This window comes from Sander lucioperca, chromosome 6 (genome assembly GCF_008315115.2).
Source record: "Sander lucioperca isolate FBNREF2018 chromosome 6, SLUC_FBN_1.2, whole genome shotgun sequence".
NCBI lineage: Eukaryota > Metazoa > Chordata > Actinopteri > Perciformes > Percidae > Sander > Sander lucioperca.
The window spans coordinates 42,736,168-42,762,226 of NC_050178.1; the positions used below are offsets into that span (position 1 = coordinate 42,736,168).

General features: G+C 41.5%; 1 protein-coding gene across 4 annotated transcripts; it reads right to left on the minus strand.

Moving 5' to 3' along the window:
* Nucleotides 1-3,458: 3,458 nt before the first annotated feature.
* On the minus strand, nucleotides 3,459-26,005 carry txnrd3 (thioredoxin reductase 3). Of its 4 annotated transcripts, none has more exons than XR_004101764.2 (17): nucleotides 25,597-26,003; nucleotides 24,448-24,508; nucleotides 22,667-22,776; nucleotides 19,470-19,574; nucleotides 19,262-19,334; nucleotides 18,637-18,819; nucleotides 18,407-18,549; nucleotides 15,654-15,769; nucleotides 14,281-14,506; nucleotides 13,841-13,933; nucleotides 12,801-12,877; nucleotides 10,435-10,591; nucleotides 9,874-9,981; nucleotides 8,678-8,773; nucleotides 8,418-8,552; nucleotides 4,456-4,684; nucleotides 3,459-4,425 (listed from the first exon to the last, which is right to left on the minus strand). XR_004101764.2 is itself a non-coding variant. In XM_036002207.1 (17 exons), the coding sequence occupies exons 1-17, from the start codon at nucleotides 25,711-25,713 to the stop codon at nucleotides 4,622-4,624; spliced, it is 1,863 nt and encodes a 620-aa protein (XP_035858100.1). In that variant the 5' UTR covers nucleotides 25,714-26,005; the 3' UTR covers nucleotides 3,459-4,621. The 4 variants fall into 4 exon arrangements, 3 of the variants coding, with proteins under 3 accessions (XP_035858100.1, XP_031136486.1, XP_031136499.1); XM_036002207.1 differs by adding an exon at nucleotides 17,524-17,574 and having other exon boundaries at nucleotides 3,459-4,684; nucleotides 18,458-18,549; nucleotides 25,597-26,005; XM_031280626.2 differs by having other exon boundaries at nucleotides 3,459-4,684.
* Nucleotides 26,006-26,059: the final 54 nt, after the last annotated feature.

A 26,059-nucleotide genomic window follows, 5' to 3' on the forward strand; every position in this document is an offset into this window, starting at 1 on the left:
GCGTGTTATCAAGACGCATAATCGCTTTTTAGCGTGTTTATCAACGCCATGTGGCCACCATTGACTTACATTACCTTGCGATTGCGTGTGAATTTACGCCGTGGCGAGTAGTATGAAAGCCCAAAAATCCGCATAGGGCGGTTGGTCGGGGTGGAGGATGGGTCAAACACAGGACTCACACCCAGGAGACCGGGGATCGCGTCCTGCGTGTCATGTTTCCTAAACTCAACCGTGGCTTTCTTCTTTTACTAAACACAACCGTCCCGTTCTTTTTTTCCTAAACCCGACCCCGATATTGTTTTCCTAAACCCAACCGTCCGAAAAGCGATTCTGCGTCTTGATAACACGCCAAAATGGCATATGAATTGGAGTGTCATACACACGCCACTTATTGAAATCAGTCTGCAACCCGTCCGCTGTATACGGTGTAGACATACACGCGGATAGCTCAAAATGCGTACAGATAACACGGCACTTGGCTTTAGAAAAGTGCCGTGTATGTTTGCGCGAAGTCATGATGTCACATTGCATGATGGAACTTTTCCTAATGACACGTAGCAGACACAAGGTGAGGGCGCTGACTACACCACTGACATGAAAAGTGACATTTTGAGATAAAATGTGACATGAAACAAAGTATCATTGGGAGAATGCCATCATGAAATAAGCGCAATACACATATCACAAAAAGGTGTGGCATATCGCAAAAGACACTCAAGAGATCTTTTTATCAGTAGAAAGCGTTTTTGTTTTTTTTAGTGCTGCCTTTTATATTCAATTCAATGTTCAATGTTCAATTTGTTCAATAAAAAGAATATTGGAGGGCGCCCGGATAGCTTAGCTGGTAGAGCGGGCGCCCATATATAGCGGTTTACTCCTCGACGCAGCGGGTCTGGGTTTGACTCTGACCTGCGGCCCTTTGCTGCATGCAGACCACAGTACGTACGCCTAAAGAACTGTGTGTCTGACAGGGTGGTCAGCAACACTGGGGCTCCACAGGGGACTGTCCTCTCTCCCTTCCTCTTCACCCTCTTCACCTCGGACTTCAACTATCGCACTGAGCCCTGCCACCTTCAGAAGTTTTCTGTGGACTCAGCAATAGTTGGCTGCATAGAAAAGGGTGATGAGAATGAACACAGGAATGTTGTGGTCAACTTTGTCACTTGGAGTGAGCTGAACCATCTGCAGCTCAATGTGACAAAAACGAAGGAGCTCATAGTGGATCTGAGGAGGGCGAAATCACCTGTGACCCCTGTTTCCATCCAGGGGGTCCCTGTGGACACTGTTGAGGAGTATAAGTACCTGGGGGTGTACTTAAATAATAAGCTGGACTGGACTAGAAACACAGAGGCTGTCTACAAAAAGGGCCAAAGTCAACTCTTTTTCCTCAGGAGGCTGAGGTCCTTTAACATCGGTCGGACGATGCTGAGGATGTTCTATCAGTCTGTTGTGGCCAGCGCTATCTTCTTCGCTGTCACATGCTGGGGCAGTGGGTTGAAGGTCGCAGACACCAACAGACTGAACAAACTGATCAGGAGGGCTGGTGATGTCGTGGGGGAGGAGCTGGACACACTTACGACCGTGGCTGAGAGGAGGATGCTGTCCAGGCTTCAGTCCATATTGGCTAATGTCTCACACCCTCTCTACGACACACTGGCCCAGCAGAGGAGCACCTTCAGCAGAAGACTCCTCTCACCCAGATGCACCACAGAGCGCCACAGGAAATCGTTCCTGCCTGTGGTCATTAAACTTTACAACGCCTCCCTCGGAGAGTCGAACACCCCCTCTCTGTAATCTCTTAAACATAGACAATCACTTCTCTTTTTTATTGCACTATAATCATCTCACCATAGACAATCAGTTCTCCTTTTTATTGCACTATTTGCACATTAACACTGTACATTTCATATTGTATATATTATTTCTGTATATTTGTTTTAATATATATGTTACAAGTCTGAATAATATATGTTGTTTGTATATGTTGTTTGTATACCTGGAGTGGTAACAAAAATAATTTCCCCCTGGGATTATTAAAGTATTTCTGATTCTGATTACCAGAGAAGCTGAAAATGGTAAAAAATGTTTTCATGTAAAGTTCATTTTGTGCTGCCTTTGTTAAAGGTTCCATAACATGGTGCTCTTTGGATGCTTTTATATAGACCTTAGTGATCCCCTAATACTGTATCTGAAGTCTTTTTCCCAAAATTCAGCCTTGGTGCAGAATTACAGCCACTAGAGCCAGTCCCACTTTCTTTGAGCTTTCCTTAGGATGTGCTATTTCTGTGTCTGTAGCTATTGAGGAGGAGAAAGGGGGGGCAAGGTGGAGGGTGGGGGTGTGGCCTTGACCAACTGCCACTTTGCTCGTTTGAAAGCCATGATGTCTCTCTCTCATGGGTGGGCCAAGCAGAGAAAGGGGAGGTAACTTTGCTCCTTATGACATCATAAGGAGGAGATTCCAGATCAGCCCATCTGAGTTTTCATTTTCTCAAAGACAGAGCAGGATACCCAGGGCTCGGTTTACACCTATCACCATTTCTAGCCACTGGGGGACCATAGGCAGGCTGGGGGAGCTCATATTAATGTTAAAAAACCTCATAAAGTGACATTTTCATGCCATGGGACCTTTAAAGGGATGCATGGAAAATCTTTGTTGGTTGTTGCAAATCTGACAAAAATGTGTCATCCAGTCAGTGTAATAAAACCCACTTACTGTAGCAGCACAGGTCTTATTATATACACAGTAACCGTAATAGCTAAATGGAATATGTATGAATAGGACTAGACTGAAACCTGCTAGTTTTTTTGATCAGTTCTTAAATAACAGGGATCCTCCTGATGTACTGTAGCACCAGGAAACCAGGTCACGTGTTACACTGGTTTTCCCTCTTTTCCAGTTTTGCTGCCACTACCCTCCAGTTGTCCTCGGGTCAAATTTGACCCATGTTCTAAAAGTTTCTATATCAGAAATTTGGGTTTCTCTCAACCAAAATGTCCAAAAGAATAACGTGGATGGTTCCATACGACGCTCTTTACAAGTAAAATAAATGATCAGTTCACTACTTTCTTTGAATTTGGGTGTTTTAGTCAATTTTATAGCATTTGAAAAAAAAAAATGGATAAAAAGAACGTTGAAAAAAGTGACAAAAATGACGGAGAGAAAACCAACAACAACCTCAAAAAAGCGCAGAAGTGAGAAAAACGTCAGGAAAAGAGAAGAAAAAAAAAAACCTTGAAAAAAACTTTTAAAAAAAAGTTTTTTTAAATTTGGACCGAGAAAAACAAAAAGTTGCATAGTGGACGGGAGGACCTCACGAGGGTTAAACCAATATGAAAATATTGGAAGGTAACTTCATCCGTTAAGTTTTTATTCAGCAAAGTGATGAGCAGGTTGCTAAGGAACAACTCCTCTGCACAACTGCTCGTTTTCCACAAGTGAAAAAGTGACAACACTGAAGGAGAATTCAGTTTTTATTAAATCTTGAGAGATAATTCATCTACAGTGGTTTGACACCAACAAAGTCATTTATACAGATGACCAACCGACAGCAGCTGGAATGCTGTCCTCTAGAAGATTGAATATATCTTTTACATACACATAAAACAGAGGCAAACAGCAAGATGCAACAAACAAGCATTAACTTAATTTAGTAAAAACTTGTGAAATTTTGTTTAACATTCGGTACAATTCCGGTTGTATTTTCCGTTCAATTTTATCTGGTTGGAAAGGTGCCGACTCATGACCTCTCTGCAGACTTGTTTAGATAAATACTTTGGAAGAGATAAAGAGAGTTCTCTTTAAGGCAGAAAACCCCCGGTGCCTCCACATTGCAAAAGACACATATTGACAGCAACATGTATGTGCCTCAATTTCATCCAAAAGACCTGGTAAGAGGAATATGTGTGGAATGGTGAAGGCTTAACAGAAAAGACGTGATGACAGTAAATCTATACATGCACATACAGACACACACAGACCAGATTAAATAATGTTTCCATCACAAGCTGGACCAGAGTTCAGAGCCGTGCATCCATTCAAACCCTGGATGTGTGCAAATTTTAATGTCTTACTGAAGTCAATTCCAGTCTGTATGCAATCTGTATATTGGGGGTGAATGAGAAGTTTTTGAAGTTGGGAGATGGACGAAGGGTTTTGGCCCCCGTCAGGTGCTTCTGCAGAGGGACATCGATCCTCGCCCACCCGAGTATTTCAGGTTACGGGCCAGGACGTCACAAACAGCCCAAACACACACATTCTCAGTAGTAGTGTGTGTGTTGGTGCTCCTCTGAGAAGGACAAACTGGTGGAGCCCAGTAGAAATATCAGCAGAGTAACCCCGCTGTTCAGCAGGCTGCCCTCATATCAAACTACCTCAGCCAGAGCTAGAGACTTCCTCAGCTCTGGATTCTTTCAGTCGCCTCGAGGCTCCCAGCGAGCCTTTATGAGTGCTTTCACTCATTCAGACGCTGGCCACGGTGTTAAGTTTGTCCTGAGAAACAACTGCCCTGTAAACGGAGCAGCTGCGAGGTGAGGCTGAGCTTTAAAAAAGGTTGAACTAAGATGAGGAGTTGGTAGGAGAGCCTAATACGAGAGCAGCCCGCTAAACACGCAGGGTTTAACCTCAGCAGCCGGACTGGGTGATGTCTCCCCCAGAGCTCTTGGTTACATCCAGAGTGGTGAAGATCTAAAAGGATAAGGAGAAACAAACATCAGGCGGTGCAGCTTTATAATGCACCTTTGCAGGCTATTTGCACGTTTCAGGAATGCACATTGGACTCTAGGCTGTGTGTGTGTGTGTGTGTGTGTGTGTGTGTGTGTGTGTGTGTGTGTGTGTGTGTGTATGTGTGTGTGTATGTGCGAGACACGCAGCAAAGGCCCGCAGGTTGGATTTGAACCCGGGCCGCTGCAAAGGACTCAGCCTACATGGGGCGCACGCTCTACTGGGTGAGCTGGAGGTTTCTGAGTCAACATTGCGGTTTGCTGTTCCATAAAAAGATTATTAAACTTTGACATAAGCACAACACGGTTAAATTAACCGTGTCCTGCATTCATTCAAAACGAAGACCTGCGGGCCACACTTATACAAAAACATCAAACAAGAGGCAATTGAGCAGCTTAATGTGCTGCAATTATCACCATGCCACATTAACATAATGAATGTGTAATGGAAAGATCTTAAATTAAGCTAATTAATGCACAGCATGTATCACAGTGGGCAAAACTAACTGGAAATTTACATTTTGATTTAGCTTACTATCTGCAAAAACTAAACATGATTAAAAAAACTTCCATTAAATTGATAAAAAAAAAAAAAAAAAAATGTCATGTTAATACTTTAAGCTGCTGCCCTGTTATGCATTCTGATCAAATCTGTGTCTGGCACAACGGGATCATTTACACAGATATAGATTTTGTTTTAAACTAGCCAAGTGAGGGAGCAGGACCTATTGCAGCAGGAAGCAAAGGTTCATGACGTTGGCAAAGCAAAGTCAGTTTTTTGTTTTACAGTATATGGGACCAAAGTGCAAATCATTCACATCAGCCTGCAATGTAGAGTCAGGACACCACAGTCTGATTTCACAACATGTTTGTTGTGCAAAAAACATTTTGCTCTGGAGCATTTTTTCATGTCGTGGTTAGTCAACAGAATACTATTGCAACATGCTGAACGCGAAATGTCTGATGAGGACTGGGACAGTATAACAAAAACATTTTAGACTGGTCTGTAATGTTAGGCCAGTCTTCATTTTGTTCTTAGATTAGTCTAATACAACACAAACTGCCCCTCTGGGATAATAAAGACTACCTTACAACAAGTTAGACAGTTTCACAAAAATAAAGACTTATTTTATGTCTAAAAAGTGAGCCAGCCTATTCCTTCATATTCAGCGACGATGTTTACATGGAACATGAGTGCAGCTGTCTTGATTCCTCACCATGTCATCCATTATGGTCTGTACCACATAAGAACATTCAGAAACCAGGATCAAGAGATGACATGCCACGGTATCCTGGTTTCTATTAGAGTACTCCAGATAGCATATCCATACGAGCGCAACGCATAACTTAGATACTCCAAAAACCTGATCATAACCAGGATACTTAAGGTGCACTATGAGTTCCTGCATGGTTTCAGCGCAATTTCGTTTTTGTCTCAAATCGTAGGTATCTGTCCTTGATCCGCTAGCTGCAGGGGTCGTAAACGTCAAACAAACACTAGAGGCATAGGATCAGAATCAGAATCAGAAAAAGCTTTATTGCCAAGTACGTTTACACACACAAGGAATTTGTCCTGGTGTTGTAGGTGCATGTCACATTAAAGCAACACGCACAGACACACCGAGTCGCCATCACAACTCTCTCTTAACTCTCGCAGGGACAATACAGCATGACATGAGGAGAGGAGAGGGAAAAAAAAGCAACTCTCAGACTATCCTCATAAAGATAAGAACAGTCTGGGAACAGGAAAAAAAACACCTCAGCACATAAGCACACAAACAGTACATTTGCACTGCTGAACATAACATAACATAAATGTACAGTTGCACATTTAGCGGCGAAGGCGTGGGACTGGGGAGAGGGTAGGTTCGGGGAGTTTGGCCTGCTGAGAAACGCACAGCCCGGCAGTCCCACTAGTGTCCCAGTCCGCAGAATGTTATAGCGAAAACACAGCACGTTGCCATGGTGACACCCTTGAACAGTCCAGAATCGATACGACAATCAGCAGGCAGTGGGGAAGACGGGGGAGGAACCAAGAGAGTCTCGCTTGCAGAGCCCCAACAGGGTGACTGTTTGTTCCAAGAAACGGCCTTGGCAAGGCACCAAAATACAACAAACACGTTCCAGTCAATCACCGATGAGAAGGTTTGGGGGAGGGGATGGGGGTTAGTGCGCATGCACATAATGTGGGGGAGGGGGAGGGGGGTCAGCAGCTCGCTGCAAACGTGGTTTGTTGTATTTTGGTGCCTATCCTGTGCCTCTAGTGTTTGTTTGACGTTTACGAGCCCTGTGTTGTCTCCTGAGACCGGGCTGTTTCACGGTGTGTTCAGGGGGCAGCCAGCTAGCGGATCAAGGAGAGATGACTACGATTTGAGACAAAAATGAAATTGCGCTGAAACCATGCAGGAACTCATAGTGCACCTTTAAGCGCATGTAAATACTCAGTAGCACCTGCTGACCACCGACTCCAAATGGAAAACAGGGCTCATAATTAGTGGTTTTATAACAATGCTGTGGAGCGAGTAATGAGAACAGGAGGAGTTTTTAGAGAGTGTGGTAATCTGTTGGACACACAGCTGTGATGGTGCCATTTTCATTTGATCAAAGGAAATGTGCTGATCCTGAGTGAGCAGAAGCTGAGCCCTGCCACATGAAGAAGCCACAGCGTCTCAGCTTTGCTACAGCTCTGTACTGTCTGTAGTACTGCAAGTTTTTTTGTATTCTTAAAAACATTTTTGCTGAACTTTCACAGTAAAAAAAATCTCTCTCTCTCTCTCTCTCTAGAAAGGTAAATGTTTTCTGCTGGAGTGGACAGAGCTGAGTGGTTTGACGGGTTGCTGAGTAAGCTGTAAAATGTATTTTAGTTTGAAGAAAAAAAAAAAGTCTTAATAAATGAATCCTTCTTAAGATTAAGATTGTCAAGAACTAAACAGCTTTTTTGCGACAGATTCATTTAGACTAGTTTAGTTTGATTAAGTTTGTAAGCAATAATGTGACAAAAGTGAACACTGAACCAAACCAGACCGCTAAGAGCTGTTACACACCAACCAGACAGCCGACCGGCGGCAGAAAAGCCAGTCGGACTGATCAGTCGGGTCCCCGAGGTCCAAAAAAATGCCTCAAAAAACACTGAGGCGACGCCGACTTGAGCGTACGCTCTGCGCGAAACGTAATACGTCTCCATAGCAGCAGGCGGCGCTTCTCTGTATTGTTTCCCAGAAAATGAAAACCGGCAGCTGATTGGACAAACACGTCACGTGGGTCTTTTCTCTCTGGAAATTCACAGCCAGACTGTCATGGCAGCTTGTTCAGAATACGATCTGATATTGTACTAAAATAGTTTACCAAAACGTGTTTCTGAAAACATTTTAAGCGAGAAATAGGCCGTGCAGTTTTTTCATTTCAGATCGACAAAGGTCAGTTTAAAAGATTTGTCAGATTTTGAGAGGCTCATCCGCTCGCCATTTCCGGGTGAGTCCCGACTGCCCTGTCTCCGACTGAACATGTCAGGTCGGCCAAAATGAATGCCGACAGCTCCTCCGACGGACGATGGCACGGAACACACCGAACAGACTCGAGTCACCGTCCTCGCCAGACTGTCCGACGGCCGATAATCGGGTTGGTGTGTCAGGGCCCTAAGAGATGGAAGGTAAAAAAGAAATAAAAACGGACGTAAAACGAAAGAGTTGACTTCTTACCTCAGCACAGGTTGGGTGGATGCCGATGGTGGCGTCCAGCTGCTCCTTGGTGACACCACATTTCATGGCTACACCGAAGCCCTGCGTCACCTCTCCAGCATTTGGACCCAGATAGTGGAACCCAATGACTCGATCCTACAGCGGGACAGTGTTACAGTAACAACAGCACGATCATTCATGTGACACAGGAAGGGATACAAGCTACCGGTTGCTCCAGGCTCAGATTTGATTAGTGCGTGTAAAAGCAGTAATAATCATACGTTGTCCAGTTTATTGCAGATGATCTTAGCGTAGCATTTGTTGTTGTCTCTGCCGGGAACAGTGAACTCCAGAGGCCAGAACAGACTGTGGAACACCTGAACATAGAAAGCAAAAACACAACGATGGTCTATTACACAGTGTGAACAGCAAAGCTGCATTATATAAGCACTGAATAACAGCATCATTTCAGCAATGTCTTTTAAACCTTTAAATTAAAAAGAGGGAAAGGTTTGTTCAACTAAATCTGCAATCAAAGTCTTCTGGGTGTACAGAGTAGAGATGTTCCGATACCGATACCAGTATCGGTATCCGCTCCGATACTGCCTAAAAAGCTGGTATCGGTATCGGGAAGTACTGGAGTTTATGCACCAATCCGATACCACGTAATAAAGCCCTAAAGATCAACGTTAAAGTAGTTTATTTATGTTCTTTTTCTGTTATAACTGACTGACAAACTGGATAATAAAAGAAAGTTCTGTGGCGTTCATGTTTCACAAAGAGTTTAACCTGAGCCAGACTGACAACAAAGATAGAAATCATGACATCCATACAGGGATAGTAGTATACAGCTGTTAAAACATAATAAAATATATAACACGCTGGTATCGGATCGGTACTCGGTATCGACGGATACGCAAGTTCAGGTATCGGAATCGGGAAGCAAAAAATGGTATCGGGCCATCTCTAGTACAGAGGAGCTCATAGTACTGTTTAATTCTGTAATAATACACCATACATTTTCTTGCTGGCATACTAACCCATCCATGTGCACAAACAAGTAGAAATATAGATCGGCAAATTGTAAAAGGCACATTCAGGTCGCAAGCAGCAACTTGAAGGAAACCACAGACAAAACAAATCTGATTGGACAAGCTCTTTAACTGGTCAAAGGCAACACATACACACGTCAGCCTGCGTAAGACCGTACAAAATTACAAACCTGAACAATTAAGTTAACTATGTACAGAATTCAGAGACAAATGAGAAATTTGAAATTAAGGAGACATACTGCAAATATGTTTCCAGCCAAATCTACTCATTTAACAGTATGATTTTGGGAACCCAATTAACAAAGTAGGACTCATGTCTGTCACAAGGTTCTCAGGTGAAACAGGTATTTATTTATTTATGTGTGTGTGTGTGTGTGTGTGTGTGTGTGTGTGTGTGTGTGTGTGTGTGTGTGTGTGTGTGTTACCTCAAGGTTGTCCTGCCCATAGAGCTCAGTGGCTCTGTCCTCTGACAGACCACAGGAGCCGTACTCCAGTGGGGTGAAGACAGTGGTGGGAACGTTGACATAGTCACACTGCACAAACACAGACAATTACCTGCTGTTTGTCAAGGGAAATAAAGTCTCTTGCTAGCACATGTCCCACATTATTCCAGTCATTATTCAAGAGTGGCTTCAGACTGCCACATCCTGTGATCATAGTTAACGTGTCAATGTTAAAGTAAAAACTAATTCTACAATACAAACACAAGTTGGACTGGAATTTCTACGCACTTCACTGTTAAATTTCCCTTCAGAATGCAACAATTCACTTATTTTCTATTCATTTTGATGCATCTCAATTCGTTTTCTTCCATACATTTTATCACTGTAGGACTCCATAAACAAAAGCTTCACCATTAATACGAATCAAGGAGAAGTCTGGCGAATTTACTGCCACTTTCATTTATTAATTATAGACTGTGTTTTACCGTTCGTACAAATTATCATTGTGATGGTATGTGTAAGTGCCTCTTAAAGCTGATGTACCTTAAGCGTTGAGCCCCCGTAGAGGCGTCGTGCCAGCAGCCTGCCAGCCTGGATGGCTACAGGTGTCAGCTCCCACTTGCCTTCCAGAATGTCTCCAATGGCGTAGATGTGGGGCACATTGGTCTGCTCTTCATCGTTGACTGAAATCTTTCCATTCCTAGAGGACGGTACGGAGAGATCAGCGAGGAAGAACCTACCATGCTTCATATAAATGTGAATGACTTTACTTAATGCTAGTATTTATTCCTACTTCAATCGACATGTCCAAAACGAGATATTTGGACAAAGGAACCTCACAACTGCCCTATACATGCAGCAGAAGACCATCTATCCATCACAAGGCAGAAATCAAAATTAAAAGGTGCTGTAGGTAGGATTGTGAGGATCCAGGACTTAGCCCAAAAAATTGAACATGGACAACTTCTCAGTCCCTCCCCCCATTCCGCTAAAGCCCAAATGCTCTCCTAAGCCCCTCCCCCCACAAGGGAGAGCTGTGCACGATCGAACGCGTGTGAAGAGGGGGGAACGGGAGGAAGCCCATCTGCAGCTCGTGCACGGGGGAGGAGGAGGGGAGGACGCTATGAAATGTGTGTGCCTGAGCAGTGATTGACACATAGTTATACACCCCCCCCCAGGCCCTGATTGGTGCATCTGAACAGGGAGCAGTGGATTTTGGAAATCGCACTACAGGCTGTAGAGGAGAAGGATTTTTTTTTTTATTACCTGCTTCATGTAGTTCTACTGGAACATAGGGTCAGTTTCAGCAAATATGACAGAAAGTTAGTTTTATAAGGCTTAGCCTACCTACTGCACCTTTAAGTGAGCCTAAGGTCATGTTGGAAAAAATTGAAAAACAAACGGTAACACTTTACTTGAAGGTATCTACATAAGAGTGACATGAGACTGTCATGAACACATGACAGTCATGACACATTAACTCTAACCCTAACTTGTCATGACAAAAACCAAATGACAATGATAGAAGAGTTATGTCATAAACGTTTATGACTTGTTTATAATGTTTATGACACGTTCATGACAGTGTCATGTTATTGTCACTCTTATGTAGACACCTTCAAGTAAAGTGTAGCCAAACAAACTACAGAAGTAAACGGACTGTTTTTATATAGCGATTTTCTAGTCTTAACGACTACTCAAAGCGCTTTTACATAGTACAGGAACCATTCTCCATTCACACACATTCATACGCTGTGGCAGAGGCTGCCGTACAAGGTGCCACCTGCTCATCAGATAAACATTCACACACATTTACACTCCAATGCGCAGCGTCATTGACGTCACTTCGACATGGTGGGATCAAACCACCAACCTTCCGATTGGCAGGCGACCGCTCTACCACTGAGCCACAGCCGCCCCAGTATTCATATAAGCCATATATTCTACACTGTACAGCAGCAGAACAACAAACCTGTTGATGGCCCCGGGACCCCAGGGGCCCTCTGGCTGTGTGTCGGCTTCATCAGAGTACTACTAACGTCATAAGACTGGGTCCACGTGACCCACCGAGCGCTCTTTTAAGCCGGCCTCAAGCTTAATTCCTGCTGGCCTCATAGCTGAACCACTCAGTCAGTCATTCACTAAATAGTGGCTACATTTTCTATACTTCTAATATTGGAATAAAAATATCAATAGCAAAACGAATGACTTATAAGATTGTTTTTACCTTTAAATGTATTGATAAAAGTAATCAACCAAAGTGGAGTCCAATAATAAAAATAATATGACACCAGCATGAAAAATGTTTAGATTTAGAGAATTGATTTTACGGCATTAACCCTTGTTTTGTCCTTCTGGGTCAAAATTGAAAATTAACTTTTTTTGGGTGCTTTTTTCCCCCGTTTTTTGTCGCTTCTTTAATTCATGGTCAACAAACTTAATTTATATGACATATTTTATTATTACATTATACACCTAATTTAATAGTTAAGATCAGAGGATGTGGAGTAGATCACAGACTAGTGTATTTCAAAGTTTACTCAGGAGACTGTTTTGAAACCATTTTAACATTTTTCTCAAAGGTTATAAAATTGAATAAAAACACCCAAAATTACATCCATACATCCATGTTAATTTGGGCAGTTTGGTTGAAAAAAACCCCCCCCAATTTCTGATATAAAAAAGCTTTGAAAACACAAGGGTTAAAAAGCAGCTGATATGTTGTACAAGGACACTTCTCTCTCCCTACCAAATCTCCCAACACACTCACCCCACCCCTGCAGTTAGCCATGGGAAAAACTGCTGAATCACCGTGACTGTACCACAAGTCTTAAAGGCACAGGCCGCCCCATATAATGGGATCGACTTATGTAGAAAAATAAAGATATACAATGAGATAATGAACTTACTTGGGGTTGACTTTGACCCCTGCCTTGTCCAGGCCAACCTTGTCTGTGCATGCGTCTCGGCCAACTGCTATCAACACCTGAAGAACAAAGAAACGGATTGTAGTTTAAAAAGGAAGTCCTAGGGTCGTTCCTATTTTTATTTAGACAAGAATGGCTAGATGAAGGCTTGAGACAACACATAAGTTGTAAAAACAAGAGAAAAGACAAAACGTACCGCAACATATTAATGTCTTAGTTGGATTACTTCTGCTTTTGGATGAATTGAAAATGCTTGGTGTCAACCCTGTCTGACAGCTTAACATTAGCTTTCTTGCTTTTTGAGACTGGCGGTTGCTCAAGCCAACAGGAGCTAGCTAACACGTAGGGCTGGGTACAGAGTGTGGTTCAAGTGTGGTTACAGTTTTTCAAAACTTGACGCAGACACCATTCACTGTGATATGATATTAATGGCGAGCCGAAAGCAGTCGCGGTGCTGTTGACGTTACACTTCCTGTGAGACAAGCAGGCACAACGGTGGTTTCTATGCCCTGGGGACTGACTGACAGGCTGAGGTTGCAAGGCAACCTTATTTCTACAGCACCTTTCAGCAACAAGGCAATTCAAAGTGCTTTACATCAAACATTGAAGAGCAATTAAAAACGGTCATGATGAAAATAAAACCAGCTAAAAAAAGAATATACAAGAATAAAAGTTGAATAATTATTCAATTTAATATGTTGTAGGGAAGGCTTTGGGAGGAGAGAGGGAGGGGTTTTATTTTTATTTAATTTCTGTCAGTGTAAAATATTCTAAATAATTAACATAATGTTCTAAGTAAATAGGATAAATAGGTTTGGAATTATTTTTACAACTGAAATATATTTTTTGTAATTACAGAGGAGAAGTACCGAAAAAAGTACAGATTATATATAATTATTATATTTTTTTAAATTACTGAACACATCAGGGTTCCCTACAAAATCGGCCCAGTAAGAAACATCACAAATCATTTCCCCAGTATTCTACAACATTTACAGATGGGAAGTGTGATCAGTACATACAGTGTTGTACTCTCCCTCGATGATCTCATCACTTTCTGTGGACTTGGCTGTCACCTTCAGCTTGCCAGGAGTACCTGCTTCCAGCTCCTCTACCTGACACACAGACGCAAGAAAGTCAAAAGGACAACATTTTTTGTGCTTCTGTCAAATGTGTAACTGAGAGATAAAACTTATGATGCAAAATGGTCCTGCAGTTAATCGGATGCTGTATAATTACACTGTTCAAAGTCTGATAACTACCAGTTGTACTACCAACTGTACCTTTAAGTAAGATTAAAATTGTCAAATGAAAGGAATCTTTCCTGAAGCATGTGCTGTAATTTTGATGGGTTGTACACATTTCCACCGCAGCTAGTCCAACGTGCTTTACATTGCTGTGTGTGTACATGAAAGGGCTGACTCAATCAAAATACTATCTAGTCAGTCTAGTAAACACTCACCTTTACAGGGACGTATTTGCGGAGGAACTTGACACCGTGCTCCTCCATGTGCTCTCCGGCACGGTTGGCCATGTCCTGGTCGAAGCCCCTCAGCAGGATGGACCGCACCATGATGGTGACATCGAGACCCAGGCCGGCCAGGAAACCACCGCACTCCAGAGCCACGTACGATGCCCCGATCACCAGGGTCTTTCCCGGGCAGTGGGGCAACGAGAAGAGGTCGTCACTGGTGGACAAACGCAGGCAGGCAGACAGGATATCAAACAAAGCGAGCGGTGAAACATGAAGCTACAGTGCTATTCGGCTAACAATAACTTCTCAAATGTCCATGTGCTTCTCAGTGACAGGGGATTTTTTTGGTTAAAAATAATACCATAATAAGACTTTCCAAGTACAACACATGCTGCTGCTGTGACTGTCCACTGGCCCACTGTTTACTGCTTACTGTTTATACTGTTACACTGTTTACTGGCTATATTAGCCCATATGCACAACCCCTCCCTCCCTGCCCATATTTAAGGCTTAATGCTTACAATGCCCATATTTAATGCTGTCTTTTTTAAACTTTATCATTGCACTGCTATAGTTTTTATATTACCATGTTTACATTATTCTCTTCTATTGTCCATACTTTATTTTATTTAATGCTGGTGTCTACACTTTATCCTTGCACTATTGGACCTATTTGCACTACCACCATGACACATACACCCTCACACTGAATTACAGGGTCAGTCTCTGCCCTGTCACAGCAAGCTTCTCATGCTTATACATCTCTTAGTACATTCATGTGGATTTGTTATTTTATCATCCTGTTTATGATGTATGTGTATGTTGTGTGTGATGTCTGTAAGCTACTGGGACCTTGAATTTCCCCTTGGGAATCAATAAAGTATCTATCTACCCATCTATATATCTATCTCTCTCTCTCTCTCTCTCTATCCATTTTGACAGTCTCCTCTCTCCACACAAAAGGAAGTGACCAGGCTGGGGTTGTGTCTTACATCAAACCACCTTTGGTTTTGAGGTTTTGTAGGACTAAGTGAGCGGCACGAGATCATTTGTAGGCTGCCAAAACATCAGCATAATCACCAAAGACACCTGAGGACAATCTTGCATAACATTTACACAGTTGGGAGATTAACGGATGCCCTGAGACAAAGCCACCCGCCGAGGATGCAAGCGTATCCACAACCGTGAACGGTGCGTTTGTGTTTTCAGAGATCAGACACTATGGCAAGAGACATTTCTTCAGACATCCGCTGAACCCACCCTCTGATCTAAAAATGAGCTCTGGATAGGGCTTCCAGTAACACAGCCTGTCATTAGATAGGGCTGGTGGTGTTACAGCCACCACGTGATTGTGCCCTCACCTGGTGATACAGTACTCCTTGTCTCCAGGGATGCCCAGGTAGCGCGGCCTCTCGCCTGTAGCCAAGACAAACTTAGCCGCTGTGTAAAAGGTCTCCTTCCCCCGTTTGTTTATTGCCTGTCAGAAAAATACAGTAAAAAAAGTACTTTTGTCAATGATGTGCAGGATGCTTTTTCTTTTTGCTTTGGGTGAAGCCTGTTATGTGATCACAAGTAGGAAAGGCAAAAAACAACAGCAATGCTCTAAGGCATCCAAATATGGAGATTAAATGTTTAGCAATGCCTGTTTAAGACAAACAAAACAAGACAAACACAGGTTGTCATGACAGGTTAGACAACATTTCAAGAGCAGACAGCCCTAAGACTGGAACCAAACCAGCAATCCCAGTTAATCATCCGTACAAGGAAAGTCAAGGTTCCTTTATACAGGGTTCTTGCAGGTTTTAGTAAGTCAAATTTAAGACCTTTAAAGACATTTTAAGACCATAAAGATTGAAATTTAAGACCTACACGACGCATTACCAAAAAAAAATATTCAAATCAAAGAAATTCTGAAAAAGAAATCACTTTATTTCAATGAATTCAGTCATTGAAAAAGCATTAATTTAATTTACAGAAGCAATCACATTAGTAACCTTTCACACCCAACAACATGCCAAATGCCCAAAACCTTAGGCCCAAAATGAAAATAGGCTAAAACAAACTTACTTGGAGGACGACGGCAGGGGTGAGGCACAAAACTGGTTACGGTGATTTGGCTAATTGGCCAAGTCTGCTGAAGGCTAGCTTGTGTTTCCCCGCTCTGGTGTGTGACTCCAGCGCCTTCACACCCAGAGTCACTAATTGAATTATTTTTTTTTCAAAGTTTGCAGCAAGTCTCGTACCTGGAGCTGGGTACCGCGAGTAACCAACAGCGGAAATCACTGTGACCTAGCCATGTCTCGTTAAAAGTACACTTTCCCATTTTCCACACGTAGGCCTAGCCGAACTTTAACAAATCTCTGTAGGACGACGCAGACGTATTTTGCGGGCAGGTATTGCATTTATTATGCGATTTGTAGTTTTATCACCGCGTACGTACACACCATACTTTCCTCTGAAAGAACTACAACACACCGACCCAACGTTCTGAGGGCAGTGTTCTGCTGGTTTTGTTACAGAGCCTCTACAGCTCCGCTTTGTAGACTACGACTCCATACTTTCTCTTTGGAGGCTACGACTCCATACTTTCTCTTTGTAGGCTACGACTCCATACTTTCTCTTTGTAGGATACGACTCCATACTTTCTCTCTGTAGACTACGACTCCATACTTTCTCTCTGTAGGCTACGACTCCATACTTTCTCTCTGTAGACTACGACTCCATACTTTCTCTCTGTAGACTACGACTCCATACTTTCTCTCTGTAGACTACGACTCCATACTTTCTCTCTGTAGCCTACGACTCCATACTTTCTCTCTGTAGGCTACGACTCCATACTTTCTCTTTGGAGGCTACGACTCCATACTTTCTCTTTGGAGGCTACGACTCCATACTTTCTCTTTGGAGGCTACGACTCCATACTTTCTCTCTGTAGGCTACGACTCCATACTTTCTCTCTGTAGACTACGACGCCATACTTTCTCTCTGTAGACTACGACGCCATACTTTCTCTCTGTAGGCTACGACTCCATACTTCTTTCTGCGGCCAGGGTTTCTGGAAATGAACGAGGGTAAAACCTTTTTTAGACCTGACTAAATGAAATTTAAGCCCTCGGATGAAAATCTGGCCGTTTTTAAGACGTTTTAAGGCCTTAAATTTAAAGTTCAGAGTTTTAGACCCTAAGACTTTTTAAGACCCCGCGAGAACCCTGTTTAGTAGTACTCAGTTACCTTGATTTTGTGTGGTTCAATGAACTCTGCATAGGCATTGACATAGTTGACATTCTTGAATTATTTTTTTTTCAAAGTTTGCAGCAAGTCTCGTACCTGGAGCTGGGTACCGCGAGTAACCAACAGCGGAACTCACTGTGACCTAGCCATGTCTCGTTAAAAGTACACTTTCCCATTTTCCACACGTAGGCCTAGCCGAACTTTAACAAACTCTGAGGAGACGCAGACGTATTTTGCAGGCAGGTATTGCATTTATTATGCGATTTGTAGTTTTATCACCGCGTACGTAACACCACCAATACCCCCCGAAAGAACTACAACACACCGACCCAACGTTCTGAGGGCAGTGTTCTGCTGGTTTTGTTACAGAGCCTCTACAGCTCCGCTTTGTAGACTACGACTCCATACTTTCTCTTTGTAGGCTACGACTCCATACTTTCTCTTTGTAGGCTACGACTCCATAACTTTCTCTTTGTAGGCTACGACTCCATACTTTCTCTTTGTAGGCTACGACTCCATACTTTCTCTCTGTAGACTACGACTCCATACTTTCTCTTTGGAGGCTACGACTCCATACTTTCTCTCTGTAGACTACGACTCCATACTTTCTCTCTGTAGACTACGACTCCATACTTTCTCTGTAGGCTACGACTCCATGCTTTCTCTTTGTAGACTACGACTCCATACTTCTTTCTGCGGCCAGGGTTTCTGGAAATGAACGAGGGTAAAACCTTTTTTAGACCTGACTAAATGAAATTTAAGCCCTCGGATGAAAATCTGGCCGTTTTTAAGACGTTTTAAGGCCTTAAATTTAAAGTTCAGAGTTTAGACCCTAAGACTTTTTAAGACCCCGCGAGAACCCTGTTTAGTAGTACTCAGTTACCTTGATTTTGTGTGGTTCAATGAACTCTGCATAGGCATTGACATAGTTGACATTCTTGTCTCTCAGTGCCACCCTGTAGCCCCAGTTCAGTGAGCCAATGTAGTTGTTCACTGCCGTCTTCATCGTCTCCCAGTTATGCTTCACTGAGAACAGACAGAATGACGGCCATCAGTGGAATCAGTGGAATCCCAACAAGTACAGACTACTGACAAGGTTTGCCTCTGATTTACCGCGGCAAACCGGTGTGACGTCCCCCCTTCGTGACCTCCGGGGCCGGTGCTCTGAGCCCTCACCTGTCTCATCAAACTCCCAGCCGAACTTGCGTGCGTCCTGCATGGCGGTGCCCAGCACGGCCGTCTGGTGCATCAGCTTCTTGGGAATGCAGCCCACGTTCACACAAGTTCCACCCAGACCTGATCCCCACAACAGAACACATTAACAACACGTGGAAATGGTGAGTTACCGACCAAATGAGATTAAAATATACACCGCGTCACGTGTAGGGCTGCAACTAAATGACTATTTTCATTGCTGATTAATCTGTTGATTATTTTCTCGATTAAATCGATTAGTTGTTTGGTCTATAAAACGTCACAAAAAATGATGAAAAATGTCTCCCAAAGCCCAAGATGGCGCCTCAGATGTCTCGTTTTGTCCACAACTCAAAGATATTTATTTTACTGTCATAGAGGGGTGAAAAAAACAGAAACATATTCACATTTAAAAGAAGCTGGAATCAGAGATTTTTTTATTTATAAAATCAAAATAGTTGGCGATTTGTTTGACAACTAATCGATTAATCTTTCACGGCTCTAATCACGTATTACTAGGTATCCTAAAGTGAAAGCATCTTACCCCAGGTTGTTCCTTTTGGTGTTGGCACAACATAGTCCAGTACCATGGCCTTCTTCCCCAATGCAGCAGCTTCCTATTGTCAACAGAGCCAATGTTACTGCATCATTGCATGAATCCTTAATTTATTAATACGTTTCTGCAGACTGTATGCAAGCTGCTGGCTAAGCTAAGCTAAGCTAAGACTGAAAATGTGTTGCAGTTAATTCACCTTTGAGCAGGCCAGGCCCCCAGACCCTCCTCCGATGACGATCAGGTCATAGTCATAAGCTTCATTACTGCTCAGTAGCTGCTGCAGGCTGCCGTCTTTATGAGCCTGACAGAAACATTAACACAATGTGGCCTCAATGGTGATGATGTGACAATAAGCATAACCCATTTCAAATATAGTCAGAATGACTAAAACAATTCATATTTACCCGAGCTTTTTTTCAAAACAGCTGGTATTAGTAACAGCTGTCCCAGTACGAGTGTTGCCGTCTCAAGGTTAATCCATTATTTACTCTGACAGGGCTTCTTGTTAGCCATGTTCTGTTAGCGGGGGCCTCGAATTCTGAGAATGGCTCTTCTGTTCATTTAACAATACTGTCTATTAATTTTGTTTAAACCTGGTATTTATGCAAGTTGCAGATACAGATTAGGCTACACTATGAAGGTAAATATGGTGCAAAAAGGGAGAGCTTGTAGAATACAATGTGAGAACTTGCAGAACAAAAAATCTGAACTTGTATGTTAAAATTTGCACTTGTAAAAATTTAATTTGCACTTGTAAAAATAAAATTTGCACTTGTAAAAAATATTCACACACATGTGATCTGAATTTGAAGTCATACAAAGAAAAAAAACATGAGAGCTTGTAAAAAAACCTGAACTTGTAAGTTGAAATTTGCACTTGTAGAAAATGTTCACACACCTGTATTCTGAATGTGAAGTTACAGAAAAAATATTCACAAATGTGTAGATTGATATTTACATGAACACAATGACAGCTGCAAACTTATAATGCAACATTTACTCGTATACTTTTTTTTTTTACTCTGGTTCATTTTCCATCACAACCACAACTCAGTGATTACAACCTCTGGAATCTGTCACTGCAACTTCACATATGTGCTCTCTCGCATCACAAAGTGGCCAATCTGCGCACCTCGACTTTCACAACACTCTTGACGATACATTTGGTGCAAAACTAATTTGTACCTGTGGACTTAGGCTGTGGAGCTCTGAGCTAACAGAACGGGAAAAGCCTTCTTATATACATACAGTCTATGGGAAAATCAGGGTTTCTATCGCCAGATGAGGGACAACTCTGTCCGGCTTATTTATGTAATATGGAAACTTGGTGGAATAGCATGCTAGTGTTAGCTAACTAGCAGCCAGCCTGCTTCTAAATAAATACCTTTTAATTGTCTAAACATTTTTAACAGTCAAACTAAAACACTGGCGGTGAGCTCCACGGCCTGCAGCCGCAGACGGACCGTCATCAGTGGGGATCGACCAGCGTAGCAACACTGCTTTTGCCAGAAAGCTTCGCTGCCGACCTCGACCTGCAGTCAGAGCTCCAGCGGGACACGGAGAGCCCCACATCCGGTAGCAGCGGCCCATCCCCCGGCCATGACCAGAGCTTGCTTTGCTGATGTTGTGCATCCCTGCTAAGAATTGCACCCGCTTGGGCAGAAACAATAATTTCTGCAGAATTCACTGCTGTCGAAAATTGCATCTAGGTAGCAAGGAAATGCTACTACAGAGTCTGATAAAACATTGATGTCTCTAAACCTTCTAAAATCCTAATCATTATTGATGAACATGACAAAGAGATTTACTATTGCCTAGTTTTTAAACAGTACTTTGCCTTATAAAATCATCATTTTCCCTAGTGGACGCAATTCTCGGCAGAGATGCGAAACTTGGCACCTGTTACCCACTGATGACGGTCCGTCTGCGGCTGCAGGCCGTGGAGCTCACCGCCAGTGTTTTAGTTTGACTGTTAAAAATGTTTAGACAATTAAAAGGTATTTATTTAGAAGCGGGCTGGCTGCTAGTTAGCTAACGCTAGCATGCTATTCCACCAAGTTTCCATACTACATAAATAAGCCAGACAGAGTTGTCCCTCATCTGGCGATAGAAACCCTGCTTTTCCCGTTCTGTTAGCTCAGAGCTCCACAGCCTAAGTCCACAGGTACAAATTAGTTTTGCACCAAATGTATCGTCAAGAGTGTTGTGAAAGTCGAGGTGCGCAGATTGGCCACTTTGTGATGCGAGAGAGCACATATGTGAAGTTGCAGTGACAGATTCCAGAGGTTGTAATCACTGAGTTGTGGTTGTGATGGAAAATGAACCAGAGTAAAAAAAAAAGTATACGAGTAAATGTTGCATTATAAGTTTGCAGCTGTCATTGTGTTCATGTAAATATCAATCTACACATTTGTGAATATTTTTTCTGTAACTTCACATTCAGAATACAGGTGTGTGAACATTTTCTACCAGTGCAAATTTCAACTTACAAGTTCAGATTTTTTTTACAAGCTCTCATGTTTTTTTTCTTTGTATGACTTCAAATTCAGATCACATGTGTGTGAATATTTTTTACAAGTGCAAATTTTATTTTTACAAGTGCAAATTTTAACATACAAGTTCAGATTTTTTGTTCTGCAAGTTCTCACATTGTATTCTACAAGCTCTCCCTTTTTGCACCATATTTACCTTCATACTACACTATTATTAGTATTGTACTATTTGTAAAATTAGATTCCAGTGATGGCTGCGTGTGCGACTCGTGGCATCCAAACTAGAACTGGACGATATGGAGACAATCAAATAACCCAATATTTTTATAGATAGAGATATAGAGATTGGCATGGTTGTATTTCAGTTAGCCTAATAGCTGGTTTGATTTGCATTGAGAGATGATCTTATGGAAAGTACCCCATGCCAATCTCTAGCTATGGTGAAGGGTATGTGATGATGTGGGGCTATTTTAATTCCAAAGGCCAAGGGAACTTTATCAGGATGCATAGTATCCTGGATCCATGAAATAACTGGCCTTTAAAAATAAAAATCTGCCTGTCTCTATGGGAATTTAACATAGGGGTGTACTTACTTATGCCCCCTGTATTTTAAGGAAGAACATTTATTTATTTATTTACGATACATTATTCATTCACAAAGAAAACTGGTGTCCTTAAAGGTTGGATTTTTCCTAATTGTTTTTTAATTAAGGCATTAAGATCAATTTCCAAAAGATGATTTTTGTTATTCCTCTTTTTAGTCAACTTTAGCATGGGTTCATAAACTTATGAGCACCGCTGTATACACCAACATTTACAGTGGTGTATAACAAGGATTTTGAGCACAAAAGAGGAAAATCCCTGTAAGACAGTCAATTAGGTGCACACATTTGCTCCTCACCTGCATTGTATTGTCACAGCCGCCAACGTGCGTCTTGTTGATGAAGACATTAGGAACAGTTTTCTGTCCGGTCATCTCGAGCAGCATCTCCTGGTAGTTAGTTCCGTCCTCTAGACAGAAGGGTTAATGTGGTTTAAGTCAAAGTTAATAGGGTTGTTGAATAATAACCATCCACTCAGTACATCTACTTTTCATATGGAAAAGTATGAGTAATACACAATGAATAGGCAAAAATAACAAAAAGAGGTAGCATGACATCACATTAGGGCTGCAACTAATTATTACTATTTTTATTGTCAATTATTTTCTCAAATCGATTGTTTGGTCTTTAAAAATTATATATAGTAGCCTAAAAAACATGTGACATCGCTTAGAGCACCTTTAAGTATTGTCAATCTATTTGAAGTTAGTAGCCCAATAAGCAAGTGTTACAAACTGATGTGATAAGCATTCCCGTACGTAAAGTTGTGTTGGTTTCTAAACATTCTGTACATATTCCTAATGGTGATCAAGCACTTCAGTCATTCATTGATTAATCATCAGCATCCCTATATACTCCCTTCATCAAAAACACATGAGACTCTGAGAAATACCTCTGCAGAGCAGGACAGAGCAGTGAGGTAAGGGATTACTAAGATATGGCCTGAGGCAGTGAGTGACTCAGCACGTTTTGTGCTGCTACTAAGGAAGACAACAGAACAGTCTGAGCTAACGCAACATCCCTACTATATCACGGAGGACAATTTTCCACTGTGTGGATATTAACGCAACCATGAAAATGCATTTTATATTTACATCATAAAAAATGATTCAAGGAAACACCAGTAACACGTACTTAGCATTTATAAGCTCTACATTAACATTGAATACATAGTAGTTTATAACACTATGCTGTATTTGGAAGTAGAGCTACAACGCTTAGCCGACTTATCGATTAGGGGATCAATAGAAAAGAAAATCGGCAACTATTTTGATAATCGTTTAATCGTAAAGTTACTTTTCGTGCAAAAATGGCAGAAAATGCCGTTTTCAGCCTCTCAAATATAGAGATGTCCTTCTCTTTTCTGTTTTATATCACATTAAACTGAATATGTTTGGGTTTCGGACTGACATAGGACATTTAAAGACATAATCTTGGACTTAGTGGAAAATGTCCATCCCAGTTTCTTTAATTTTCTGACATGTTATAGACCAAACAATTAATCGAGAAAATAATCATTAGATGCAGCCCTAGCTGTAAGTAGATAAAAGGACATTTTAAACCATTTATTAATGGATAGCATTTGTCAACAATTATAACTTCTCATATGAAAACACATTCTATTACAACTGTGTTTTACTACACTTTCATACATCATCTCATATATACACCAGCCTCCACTCACGAGTTATGATTGTTCACAAGTACATTAATAAACACCTATATCTACTTACGACAACATTATGGTCTGTTATCAAACATGTATTCAACGTTTATATATTGTTTTTGATTTGCTAAATAGGTGAAGTAAAGTGTTCCACTCTCCTGAAGTGCTTTTATAACAGATTTTAGCATCATAAAATCAAGAACATTGTACCTAAGACGAAATCCTTGACCACACTGAATGCACAGAACTTTAACTTGCTTTGATACTCCATACATTGTATGTTGTTTTATTTATTTTACAAATCTAAGTCAGTCTGCTTCTTCAGAAAAAACCACTGAACTTTGCAACAAGTTTCATGAGACATAACAAAATATAACATTGCACTTATACTGCTAACTGAACATCTTAACTTACCTATGAGATCCAACTCCACCACATTACAATCGACTTGCAGCTCTTTGAACAAGTCTTTCACCTACAAAGAAACAGATGTGTTTTATTTAATTATAGCCTATATTAATTCCCTCAATCGTGGTAGTTCACATATTCCCTAGCCCAAATACACACAACACACCAATAAACCCCGAAACTACCTTTCCTATTAGCAAAGATTATCTTTAAATTGCTTGATTTGAACATAATCGAAATACTCCAAATCCATCATTAAAATTAATCAAAGATTGCTCTGTTTCAAGAAAATCCTATCATGTTAATCCTGTTAATTGTTAGCTAAGAGTTTAAATACAAAAACACAAATTGTGCTAACTTTTACCCTCCTGTTGTCCTCGGGTCAAATTTGACCCGTTTACAAAAACTTTCTATATCAGAACTATGACAACTGTTTTTTTAGACGCTGAAAAAAAGTAACCAAAAAAATCGGGAAAAGTGACATAACATTAAAAACATCGCCCAATGTGACAAAAACGTATTAACAAAATGACAAAAAAAAAAAAAAAAAAAAAGCGACCAAAAAAATTGACAAAAACATAATTAAAAAAACGCCAAAAGTGACCAAATTTTTTTTTGAAAAAAAGTGACACAAAAATTGGAATAAAGTCGACAAAAACGTCGAGAAAAGTGTAGAAAAAGAACAACCAAATGTTGAAATTTCGACCCAGAAAAACACAAAGTTGCATGGTCGACGGGAAGACAACACCAGGGTTAAAGAAACAAGCGCTACTTTGTAGCTAAACAGGATGTGTGTTTGACAGTGAAAATATTTAACGTTATGGACTATTATGGATTATAAGAAGCGCGACCAAGTTCAGATAAGAGGTTAACACGTCTGTGACTTAATGATATTAACTTAGGCTATCTCCACCAAATATTGACCTATGGTAAATTATATCTAACATTAACAGCTTGACATTGTTTTATGTGATTCGGCTAATTTACAATAAACTTTGTATTCAGCCTCCAACGAAGCGAAGTCACTGGTTAAATGGACGTGACAAAGAAGAGCCAGCAATTAGACCAATCCCGTGTAACTTCGCGGGTGGAAGGTGGAAGTTTCCGACCAGCTAAAGCAAGATATCTTCCCCTTTGACAAAATAAATAACTTACCTTGATACAAAACGGACAGTAGCTTTTACTGAAAACCATCACTTGATTAGAGTCAATAAGCTGCTGTATCCGAGATTTGAGTTCGTTCTTCCCGGTGTCATTATCGATGGGAGGCATTTTCAAGGTACTCCCGGCTGCCTGCGCAGGGCAAGCTCCAATAGACGGCTGACAAGAGACTGAGGGTAAACCCCAAATTAAACCGCACCAACTCTCTCTTAGTAAATGTACGAATGTCTCTCGGCCCGCCTTAAATACTAAAAAGCAGATGGACCGCAAATTTGACCTAGGTTTCTCTGCCTCCGCTCTCAGCTGCTAGTCTACCAGCCGCGCCAAACCTATTTTACTATTTCTTCTCTTGCTACTATGGGTGCACTTGATCCGAGTCACCATTATATCAGCATCAGTCACCCATATCCTGTTGCTCATCGTTGTTAACAGGAAGAACTCCACCCACACGGTCAAT